At 35.3% G+C, this 13,000-nt stretch overlaps 1 protein-coding gene across 1 annotated transcript; it reads right to left on the reverse strand.

The window, feature by feature from the left end:
- Nucleotides 1-1,187: 1,187 nt before the first annotated feature.
- On the reverse strand, nucleotides 1,188-10,150 carry Cenpw (centromere protein W). Its single transcript, XM_005335373.5, has 3 exons — nucleotides 9,836-10,150; nucleotides 3,277-3,390; nucleotides 1,188-1,336 (listed from the first exon to the last, which is right to left on the reverse strand). The coding sequence occupies exons 1-3, from the start codon at nucleotides 9,959-9,961 to the stop codon at nucleotides 1,310-1,312; spliced, it is 267 nt and encodes an 88-aa protein (XP_005335430.1). The 5' UTR covers nucleotides 9,962-10,150; the 3' UTR covers nucleotides 1,188-1,309.
- Between the last annotated feature and the right edge of the window lie 2,850 nt (nucleotides 10,151-13,000).

Here is a 13,000-nt window from a genome sequence, read left to right on the forward strand (position 1 = left end):
TATCCCAGAGACATGAAAATTGATACATGTATAAAAACTATACAATTGTTCATAACAATTTTATTTTTAATAGCCCAAAACTGGGGAAGGGGACAGAATACCGATCAATAAGTAAACAGTTAAATTGTGATAAACTCACACCATGAAAAAAATCACTTGGGAACACAGAGGAACTACCAAAACATGACAACTTGAATGAATCACTATACTGAGTTAAAAAATAACAACAAAAAAAAAAAACAACTCTCCAAAGATCATCTCTTATGTAATTTCATTTATATGACACTCTCAAAACTACAAAATTGCAGAGACAGAGAACAGTTAGTACTTGCCAGGCGTTAGGGATGTTTGCCAGGGTGGAAGACATAGTGGGCCAGGTGTAACTATAAAAGAACAGCATCAGGAAGATTTTGTGGTAATGACATAGTTCTATATATTGATTATGGTAGTAGTTATATGAATCTACAAATGATAAAATGGTGTAGAACTACAAACACACTACTTGTAAAAAAAATTCCTGGTTGTGATATACTGTAAGTATGTAAGACATAACCATTGGGAAAACTGAGTATAGAATACATGGGTCCTCTTTGTACTACCTTTGTAGCTTCAAGTTGGAATCTATAATGAGCTCAAAAAGTTAAATAATAATAATAATAATAACAACAACAACCACTATTGGATATATGCAATAAACTTCTAAATGATTTAAGGGGAGAAAATATCCCACCTACTAAATCCACACAATTTGAAGAAAATAACTGAATTTGACCAAAATTCCTGTTTTTTGGTTTGGAGAAGAAGATGTGTTTTGAAAAAACCCAAGTGATGTTCAGATAATTATATTGTTACTATTGATATAACAAAAAAGTAGATTGTATTGCTTTGTGAAAGCACTGGGGGGGCACACAAATTTAAAATGTACCTTGATCTGACTCCATATTGTCCTTCTGTAGAAATTAAATTTGTTGCACAGCTGTGGTTAAATCTAAATATATAAACTTAATTGTATAAAGTACATCTCTTCAAGCCATTTAAAACAGTCAGACTTCATGTTTGATATTTAAAACATTTATAAGAAAAAAACAAGTAAAAAGAACTAGAGTTCTCTTAAAATAGATTTTTTTAAAATGTAAAATAGTCCTTTGTGTTTGAGATATTTCAATGCCAACAAAAAAATAGACACATTCCTCATCTAGCCAATATTTTAATAACCCACAGAAAAAATCCAAAATAAAAAACATGTTAATGACTTGTTACCACCTAAAACAGCATATCATATAATTTTCAAGAACACGTTCCTTGACTTTTAACCTCTGCTCTTCTTTAGAATTACCTGTGGAAGGGAAAAAAATGAAAATTTATATTATACCTACAGAAAACAAAACATAATTCCTCATAGCCCTTTGTGAGCAATATATAAGTCTTTATCTCATTTTTAAAAGCCAGTTCAGAAGGTAATTAGGGAATATTTTTGCCTTACAATGATCTTAAATTCCTCTAAATAGTCTACTTCTCTCATGGAATGTAAAACATGTTTACATCCTCAAAACTTGGTCTTAATAATTACCTCTAGCTGTTAATATCTTCAATTGTCTTGTAAAAGGATACAGATTAATGTTCTCAAACTTGAAGTTTTTAGAAATTGGTGACAGAAGGATATAGAGAATGCTCAAAAAGCTATTACAAATCAGGTATTTCACAACTATAAAGTAGCACAAATCCTCTACATGTAAAATTTCTCACATTTGGGCTAGAATTATATCAGTTGGAGATCAAGACCGATCATCTTCTATTGAACAGCCTATTAAGTAGACAATTTTCAAAACACTTCACTGTGACAGAAATAAGACAAAATAAGATCTTAACTGGTCTCCCAACTTAAAACAAAAAAAAAAAAAAAAGAAAGAAAAAGAACTTGGATACTGTTTTGGCTAGGTACACTTATATAGTTTATTAATAAAGACAAATCTAAGTTTAAACACGCACATCATTAAGCTCTGAGTTCTTGCTTTCCTTTCAGAGGGGAAAAGTTTATTGTGACTCTTAATAGTAGAATGTTTGTAACAGCAAGAGAACATAAAAAGCCTCTTTTTTTTTTGAGAGAGATATTTTTTTAATATTTATTTTTTAGTTTTCAGTGGACACAATATCTTTATTTTATTTTTATGTGGTGCTGAGAATCAAATCCAGTGCCCCGCGCATGCCAGGCGAGCGCAGTACTGCTTGAGCCACATCCCCAGCCCCATAAAAAGCCTAAAACTGACAGATGCTCCAAGGCTTCCACAGAGGCCCTCAAACAGGTCTATAATCTAGACCAGCAATTCTACTAATACAGATAGCAGAAAAGAGAGTGTCATGTACTCAAATGAATTTACAAAATGCTAAATATTTATATGTACTCAAATAAATTTATAAAATGCAAGTTGAACAGAGTTCAGCAAGTTTCATATTGGTACATTTCTCATAAACTTTCATAACTTTATAGAACTATAGTTATATAAGATGTTGGCATTTGTGGGAAATGGGTAAAGTGTACATGGAGCACTAAACTGTTTTTGCACATTGTTAGTCTACAACTATTTCAAAATAAAAATCTTTTGAAAGTCAACAAAAAGGTAATCTGTCAAAACTAATTCTCTCTTCTACACCATCCCATCAATTACAGTGACCAGTTTCTTGCAGATTCTTATAGAAAAGCTCCACATATAAACAACACTGTGACTAATAAAGGAGGTATGGTATATTCACTTTTCTGAACATAGAAGCTTATGAGGTGGGGCATCTATGAACATCTTTTGGAAAGAAGATTCTCAGGAACATATCTGGGAAATTCTGTCCTAGGCATCATATTCTAACATTATATAGTTATACCAATAAAATGCAATCTTCTCTGATTGTAAGAGATTTAATTTGTAAATCAATCAAATCTCAAAACAAAGCTAGGAAATAATTCAGGAAACTTAAAATAAAAAAGTTTCGACAAATTTCAAGGTTATAAAGTTTTTTTGCCCACAGATTACCAATCAAACAAACATTCACTTTCTCCCATTTAGTGATAAAATGGTGGCCATTAAACTTGCCATCAGAAATCCATAATATACATATTATATACATGTGTACGTGTGTGTGAGTATGAAAAATCCATCAATATGAAAAGTCAAATAACAACTCAAACAACAAAGCTGAAAAGGGTACCTTAATCAGGCAGAGGTAATGACTCAGGTGGTATTTTTTAAGTTAACTCTAACTCAAGAATAAGAAATTCGATTTTACCTTTGCTGCAGCCAGTACATGATCCTTGTTAATGACTCCACATTTATCCTCACAAGCATTTGCCCTGGACTCTTCTGCTAATCGATGAACAAAGAGTAAACAGTTCAAATGAACCTTTAAAAGAGAAAATCCAAACCAATTTTTAAGCTAAAACACTAATGTGTTTGAAATAATAGTACGAAATGACTTTTAAAAATACAATCTTTTCTGTAAGAGGTTTCATTCATAAGTCATTCAAATCTCAAAACAAAGCTGGAAAATAAATAGGGAAAATTGAAATCACTGCAAAGAAATTTCTGAGAGATTTCAAGGTTATATAAAGTTTCTGGTCAAAATTTATTATATTATTTGCTACTAATAGTTAAGTCAAGTAACTACAAAGCTAAATAGAATTCAGTTTAATATAACTCAATCTTAGATTTCATCCATAGAGGCAGTCATTTGTAATACAAGAAACAAGGTTGAAAAGCATCACTATATAACAAAACTTAGAGTCCTACTTCTGATTTCAAATAAACTTAAACTTGTAATGTATTTAAATTTCCAGAAAATATCAAATCAAAACTCTTAATTCACTATGAGACATCTAAGAAGATATTTTAGCCAGATATTTAATTACAAAAATTTATTTAAAAATAAATAACAACTAAAATTTCTAAAGAATGTTGAAGTACAAAATTTCATGCCAAAGTCAACCTACTTATCTTGAATTCCATAAAATAATCATACCTATAATTAATAATCTTTAAACCTCCTTTTTAAAAACTATTTGATAATATAAACAGTACAACATTCAAAAGCTTAAAGGGTTCTAATTGTGTAAAGAAACTGTAGAAAGTTGGGTAAAGGATACATGGGAACTCTGTACCATTTTTGCACCTTCTTGTGAGAATGTAATTATTTCCAAATAACAGTACAAAATATAAAATATAAGAGCATAGACTGTCAAAAATAAGTCACTCTTTCACATCATCCTTAACCAACCATGATAGCCAGTTTCTTATATATTCTTACAGAAACAAGATTTACATATAAGCAAAACACATATATCATCAGATTTATGTCATGTTCTTATATATGTCCCATATATACACATATATATAAATGCTTACATTAGAAATTGTTTATATAAAATATATGTGTGTGTGTATATATATAAATATATATGTAATATATATATATATAAAATCTCACTATCTGAATATGCTCTTTAACATTACTAATTTTACTCAAAATAGAGATCCAAAACCAAAAAAGTGCTACTCAATCTGTATGCACACACCTTGAAAACTGGTAAAATATATATAGCTCAAGCAAGAGAGAATAAAGTGAGCACTGAAGTCCTATCTCAATCCTCCCTCTAGGATCATATGTAATGCTCCTTTATATTACTGTTCACATCTTTCCCATTCTTTGCTTCTGCAAGGTGCCTGAGGGCATTAGCAACTTGGATCTAGTTAGTATCCTTTTTGTTTTTCTTTTTAGTTATACATGACAATTTATTTTGATATATTTATACAAACATGGACTATATTCTATTAGAATCCCAGTCTTGTGAACTCATATATGTACATAGAAAATTTGTAGCAGATTTATCCCATTGTCTTTCCTATTCCTATCCCCCTTACCTTCCCTTCATTCCTCTTGTCAAAACCACTGAACTTCTATTCTCCTCCGAACCCCAACCCTTGTGGCTTAGCTTCCACATATCAGCAAAAACATTTAACCCTTGGTTTGGGGGGATTAGCTTATTTCACTTAGCATGAAAAACTCCAGATCCATCCATTTACCAGCAAATGTCATAAAGTCATTATTCTTTATGGCTGAGTAATATTCCATTGAATATATATGCCACAATTTCTTTTTCCATTCATCTGTTGAAGTGCATCTAGGTTGGTTATTGTGCTGCTATAAACAATGATGTGGCTACATCACCATAGTATGCTATTTTTAAGTCCTTTCTGTATAAACCCAGGAGTGGGACAGCTGGGTCAAATGATGGTTCCATTCCCAGTTTTGTGAGGAATCTCCATGCTGCTTTCCAGAGTGGTTGTACTAATTTGTAGTCTAGATAGTATATTTAACATATAACTTCTATTGTTATTTACATAATACACAATCTCTGCAGTTAAAACAATTAATACTTAATGTTCATCTTGTGTACAGCGCACAAATACATCCTCAGAGCTCACTAAATGTTAATCAGATAATGTTACACCTCTGAGTTGTTATTAGGTGTTTAAGAGTATTCCAGTGGTATATGAAGAAAAGAGTTTAGAAATTTAAATTTAATAAGATGAAGAACCTATGAAGATAATATTTTTCTTGTACTTGACACATTGTCTTCGTGGATTTTCAAAGTACCCTGAGGCAAAACACTCCAATTCTAACTCTTTACATTTTACCAAGAAACTTAATTTGTTTTAAACTTTCAATGATATTCCATCTCCTTTTATAGCAAAAATACTCCACAGAGCTTGGGATATAGCTCCGTGGTACAGCATTTAAATAGTATGTATAAAGCCCTGGGTTCAATATTCAGGGAAAAAAAAAAAACACCTCCATAATACAGCACAATTTCATCTGTTAATCTTATTTTCCACTTTTAAAAATAAATAGCTTCCAGATGCCCTCAGGGTAAATTCTATATCCCTTAACACTCCACTCTACTTGAATTGGCCTTTCCAGTTTCACCTCTGATTTGTCTCAGCTCTCAGTTTTACACTAAATCTTCTGAAGTTCTTTTAGAAATCCAATGAACGTTACCTCCAAAAATTCTTTTGGCAGGTAGACTGCCCTGAAAGCCCAACTTCTGTAATACAGAAGATTATACAGATCAATGATTTCATCCTTACTTCCTATCACCACACATACTATATTATACATTAATTTCACACTTAACTTTCTTCTCCAATGTACTATAAGTGCAAGAACTACTCCTATCCTTATCAATGTTGTTCCCCAAGTGACCTTCAGTCCACTTCCCAATACAAGGTAAGTAGCAAATTATTCTTACACGACCAAAAGATCCCTCCATATATCCCCAAATAAGGAGAAAAAGAAAAGAAACTTTAAGGAGAAAAAAGAAAACCAACTAAACCATACAGAGATCATGCTAGTATCCTTGATGGCATGTACTTTCCTTTTCCTCTTCACTTCCATGAGCTAAACATACAGCATTCCTTTTTAGATCTCTCTCTCTCTCTCTCTCTCTCTCTCTCTCTCTCTCTCTCACACACACACACACAAAAAAAAAAAAAAAAGAAAAAAAAAATTGAAGCAACCTATATCCGTAAAATCAAACAGTTAATTCAACTGAGTCACTGAAATGAACTACAGCTTAATTTTTTAAATAGTCAGAACAAAAACTAGTTTCAAGGAATTTAGTTAGGTATCCAAATTTTAAAAAGACAAACTTTTACATCATTAATTTACTTTGAAAAAATTAGCTTGCTGTAATGGTAAATCAAAAGACAACTTACGAAAATATTTCCATTTCTTTACTGTCTCAATTGACCAAAAGCCTGGGTCAGCCTGATTTCTTTCTCCCTTTATCGTAGCACTTTTCAATATTTTTTTTTTTTTTTGGTGGGGTGGGGGGCTACCAGGGATTGAACTCAGGGGCAAATGATCACTGAGCCACATCTCAGCCCTATTTTGTACTTTATTTAGAGGCAGGGTCTCACTGAGTTGCTTAGCACCTCGATTTTGCTGAGGCTGGGTTTGAGTTTGTGCCTCAGCTTCCCGAGGCACTGGGATTACAGGTGTGTACCACCACACCCAGCCAGCACTTTTCAATGTTATATAAACCATAAGCCCCAAATATTTGCAGGGCATTCTATGATAAATATAAAAATTAAGTGAACCATTAGAAAACTGAATGATTCATTTAAATTTAACAGATGTTAAATCTACACAGATCCTGGGGATATACAATCAAGTACAAAATAACAAAAAGCCAGTGCAGAAAAACTGTTAAGAAAAAGAAACTTTGAGGAAATTGCTAAAATCTATATCAATCCAAATATAGGTACCATGTATTTCCAATATTATCAATGCACTGGGAATTTTCAAGGCATTGTTGTAAACACTGAGGAATATAAAAAGTTCTCATTTCAAGTTTCCAGATTAGTGGGTAAATAAAACCATGAAAAAAATCAGTCAAATGTATGACAGCAAATAATAAAAATGAAGCTAAATTTGATTCCATTTAAGGAGATTAAGGTGGTTTCACTAAAAAAGTAGCATTTGAATTAGAGTTTAAAAGTATTAGTTTGCCAAATGAAGGGTGAAGACATCTTCAGGCAGAAGAAGTATGTGTAAAATAAAATAAATAAATATCATGTTAATAAGCACACAAAAATAGACAGTTTTGTTTTTTAAAAATAAAGGGTGATAGATGTTTTTTTTCCTCTCAAGAACTGCATATTACACTAGGAGCCACAGTATAATATATACTCTTAATTGATGCTCATATTCAGAAAAGAGATCAAAACAGACTGTTTTAATTGTATAACATTTCATAGCTAATGTGGGACACCTGCTGGGTAAGATTATGAAGTGTCAATGGTAAACAGAGACACATAAACGAAGAAAGCAGGCTAATGCATGCCATACACAATACAGAGAAGGAGAACTGTTTAATGAACACCACAGAAAACATGCATACCACTTGAGAATAGCTAGTGGCCACAAGACTTCTTTTCCCCACCACTGCCTAGGCTTGGAATATCCAGTCCCCTTTCTCTTCAATGCCACTATATTCCACCCCACCATGGAGCCCATCTGTCCACAGTTACTCTGGGGCAGAAAAAAGTGGACATTGAGAAGAAGCTGACTACTTGAGAAATTTTTCCAAACCATCTGCACCAGCTGGTAGATTCCTGAATATCCTTGAAGAGGTACATTTTTCCCCCACATTCCAAAGTCCCTGTAAAAAAATCCAGAATAAACCACCTAAAATTGTACTGAAAGTCAATTTCATCTTAATTCAGCCCATTTGTACCATTTGTACTACCACCAAAGGGGAGAGGGAGAACACAACAGCATGAACTGCCTTTTCTTATAGAATATTAAAAAGGAACAAAAATGAGGGCACAAGATATTAGAAGTAGTACTTTTCTAGCGGGGTGTTATGATTTGAATGTCAGGTGTTCCCCAAAAGATCACGTGAGCCAATGCAAGAAGGTTTGGAGAAGAAATGATTGTGTTACCAAAGTCTGAACCAAATCTCCTGATAGACTGGAGATTGAAGATGGGTGGGGTGTGGCTAGAGGCAGCAGGCCATTAGGGAAGTGTCTATGGGGTATATATTTTCCATCTGGAAACTAGAGTCTCTCTCTGCTTGATGATCATCATGTGGGCTGCTTCCCTACTCCACACACTTCTATGATGTTCAGCCTCACCTAGATCCCCAAGGAATGGAGCCAACTTTTCCTCCCCTAAAATTGTTCTGGTCAAGTCTTTTACTCACAACAGAAAAAAAAAAAAAAAAGCTGACTAAAACAGGAAGAAAGGTTGCCAAAGGCTTTGAAGACCAAACTAGAGAAAAGTGGAGACAATGTTACAATAATTTAGAAAAAAACAGACTCCCTTAAAGAAGGCAACAGATGGAAAATCAGTGGAGAATTTTGAGAGCCTAGAGAGAAAAGGGGAGGTTGGAAAAAAATTAAATTTAAAAACAGGTGGAATAGTGCATGCTGAAGACTACTTTGTTATCCAGAATTCTGTACCTTGATCTTCTGGAAATTAAATGTCCACTTATGATGGCTCCTTTACTCAAAAAAAGTCCTTATGACAAGCCTCAGGAAGTGCTTCCTATGGTTTAAGCCTGGGGGAATAGTGTTCACTCTGCTAGAGGAATATGTATTCCAAGTATTCAACACAGAAACTGAATTTACTTCAAGACAGAAATATCATACAGTGATTTGTTTGAGGCTACTTATTAGGAAAACATCATGCTTCAGGTAATATAGGTCAGTTAAACAGGCTTTAATGGGCTGGCGTAAAAATTGAACTAACAAGCATTATATTAATTGTCTAGAAAAATGAACTCACAGTTAGGTGCCCTTTGGGATCAGAGTTCTTTAGTAAGCAGCCTACTATAGAGGAAATAGGACAATGAGTTTGATTAACATTTATTTAAAAATGAGGGAGCGAAGAAGGAGCAGCTTAAAAATGCTTATCACAATAATTACACAAAAAAATATGACCCATTTTGAATTTCAAACGATTTCAAGGGCATATCACTCATAGTCTTCTCAAGGAAGCAAATCACAATGCCAAATGGTACTCCTAAACATCGACAAAGGATAGTTTTCTCCTTGAGCTGATGTTCCTGACAGCGTTCCTTTAAGAAGTTCCAGATATCCATATTCCGGAGAATGCCAGTATAGCCAGGGGTCAGGAGTAAGAATGGACGTGCCGGCAGCGGCAAAGCTGCCTCGTTAATGCTGGAAATGCCTGAAACACCGGCCTGGAGCAAGCAACGATGGCTGAGGCCATTTTCCCTTACTTCCCCCGGCCCCATTCCCAGCCGAGAAAGGATGAACTCTCTCACCAGTAAATCTCCACGCGACTCCAGACGAAGGTGAGGCTTCCGTTGTTTGAAGACGCGCTTGAGAAAGCCTCGGGGAGCCTTCCGCTTGATCTGCTTCCTCTGGGAGACCGTGGTCGAAAGCGCCATTCTCCCGCTCGGGCACCGGCCGCCTCAGCTGCCGAGGTCCTCTCGAGATCTGCTCAAGCTAACCAATACTGAGGAAGTAAAGAGAACTCCAGCGCTCTAACGACTGCCTGGGTCCCGGACACTGCGTTGGGCCTTTTGAATCCGCCGCCAACTGAGAGCCCGCGGCGCTCCACAATGACGTCAGGCACGCGCGCTCCGCCGCCGGAAGCGCCGGCGGTTAGGTGGGAAACGCCCACGGGGGCGGGTCCCGGCTGCTCCCTAAAGACTATAAAGTGCAGAGCTTGCTGGAATTGCTTCTGCATCCAAACGGCTTCATGTAGGTTCCCTAAAAAAGATGAGAAATTAGGAAGAGATTAATTGATATGCCAGGGCAGCTACACTTGTTCTTCAACCTTTTCCTCTAAAACTGAACCTAGTACCAATGGACTAAAAAGTAGATGAATGGAGAAAAAAAAAAGTGGTGTTTTTATCAGGATTCCTTAAGAACCAGTATCTTCCTAGCAAGGCCTGGTCATCTAAAACGAACAGTTAACAGTTTTCACCTTTCCATAATTTTGTTTGATCTTGCCTTATCTCTTTTCATGTTTCTAGTTTTTCTTTACAAATGTTTCTCCCTTTCATTTTAGGAACCCTCCCATTGAGCTTTGCAATAATTTTCAGGTATAGTTTAAATACTAATTTATTTCTTCAAGAATCTAGAGTTTACATCTTCTGCGCTACCGTAAAAGTAGTTCTCAAAGTTATATCTGCGTCAGAACCACTCAGGGCTTGTTAAAACATTGCATGGTCCCCCAAGTCCAGATTTTCTGATTCACGACATGTGAGTGTAACTCAATTATCTGTATTTCTAACCAAATATTCAGGAGGCGCTGATACTGCTGGTATGAGAACCAACATGATTATAATGAATTATAATGAATCATGTTGAGAACCAACATGATTATAATGACCTCTAACAGTACTGGTATAATAATTATTATGCTCCAAATATCCACACAGATGATCCTTCCACTATCTTGTCTCTCATTTCCAAGACCACCTCTCTGTCAGTGATCTTTTCTTACCCTCTATATAAGCCACTCATGCCTGTGGTCATACACTAATCCTTATTGTTAAAAATATTTTACTCTTCTATATTCTCAATGCAAACATCTTATTCTTCAACCTCATTTCCAGCTTTTGAACTTTGTTTCTTCAGAATCCCAACTACAACAATTCTTAGATACCACTAAGATTACTGCCCTCTCTCTGTTCTGTGGCTCCCATACCTCTGTCCCTCTGATGCCCCAGTCCCACCTTGTGCCTTCTCTTCCCCCTGGCAGTCGATTGTGTGTCATTATGCTCCCTTTCATTTCTCCTCAACTCTCTAGTCATTCATTCATTTTTTCATACTCCCCCGACAAATCTCAACCCTGCCTAAGCAGGCTTTCTGACTAATAATGGATTAAGAAGACCACATACATACTCCTGTGTCCTGTTTCAAATTAAATTTATGTCCACTGGCATGAGCTCTAAGTATTGCTGAAATCCTTGGATATTTCTAAAGTATTTTGTTCAACTATCCTCTTAAATAATAGTGTCATGCATTTTCTCCTCAAACCTCCCTACACTTCCTACTCCACCACCGTTTTCAGTTGATAGCATTGCTTCACTAAAAAAAAAAAATCAAGCAACTGTAAGGAGTTTCTGCATGTTTTCACTACATCTACTCACCTAACCTCTGTTTGTTCCCATATATGTAATGCATCCCACTCCCCTTGTGCCCTAGATTCGAGCCTTCTCCCTTTTTTTCCCTTTGTTTCCCTAGCAGTTCTCTCATCACTTCTGCTTCATGAATTGTGCTTCTTTGATGAATTTTTCCATCAACATACATACACACATGCTATATCTTCAATCTCCTCCAAAATGGGTATAAGATCAAAATTTACATCTCCTGATTATTTTCTTTCCTAAATTTCAGACATGCATACTCAGTTCTTTACTGGACTGAAACTAAATATCATCTTAAATGTAACATGACCAAAAATAGCCTTTGATCTTCCCCTGAACCCCAAAACTGTTCCTTCCACCATCATTCCTATCAGAACTTATGGTACTTCTGTCCTTTAAATTTCTCAAGTCAGAAAAATCTTGGAATCAGCTTGGGCTTCCTACTTCTCACTCCTACATTCAATCTTTCAGCAAACATGTCAGCTCTACTTAACCTATCTGGTCACATCACACTATATCTACTACCACCCTTGGCCAAGCCACCATTGTTTCTCACTTGGATGCTTGGATTATTGCAACACCCTCCCAACTGTGTCTCAGCCTGTTCCTATTTATCTTCAACAGAAGAGCCATATTTAGCTTAGATAATGTCACTCTTTCCCTCAGACCTCTCCAGTGACTTTCCATTCATCTCAAAAAAAAATGAAGTACCTGCAATGACCAGTGTGAACCAAGAAATCATAAATGATGTGAAAATAAAAGCAGAGACCATTTTGATTCAGATTTTCAAATCAGGAGACACAGATTTAATTAGAATCCTAATGAGTTTTCTTTCTGTCAAGGGGAAGGAGGAGATTTTTAAAGGGAAAAATTAAAATAATGGGGTAAAGAGAAATAATTTGTTCTGAAAAATTTTGCATTGGCTATTGCAGTTACACAAATTGTTTTGAACAAATTTAGATTGGTGCTGAGGATCTGTATAGGCATTAATCTATAAGTGATTGTTTGCCAGGCCATGATCAGTAAGCAATAATTCTCTTGAAACAGACAGCAATTCCACTGAAGTGCCAGGACTGAAAATTGTTGGGGTCTTGAAGGCACATTCTTTCCCAACTGCACTCTTCAAATGAAGATTAAAAACTGAGGGACTTGTGTCTGTGAAAAAAACTGCTCCCTGTCACATTTGATTTCTGAGGTTCACAAAGAAGTTTTTCTCTTTCTCTTGATCACACAGCAGCCATCTTAATTTTTATTTCCACACGAGGCCTACTCACCCCCTCAAGTTCACACACAAACATATAATTAGCTCTCTAACCTTATTGTGAGCTA

Source organism: Ictidomys tridecemlineatus, chromosome 8, assembly GCF_052094955.1.
Source record: "Ictidomys tridecemlineatus isolate mIctTri1 chromosome 8, mIctTri1.hap1, whole genome shotgun sequence".
Lineage (NCBI taxonomy): Eukaryota > Metazoa > Chordata > Mammalia > Rodentia > Sciuridae > Ictidomys > Ictidomys tridecemlineatus.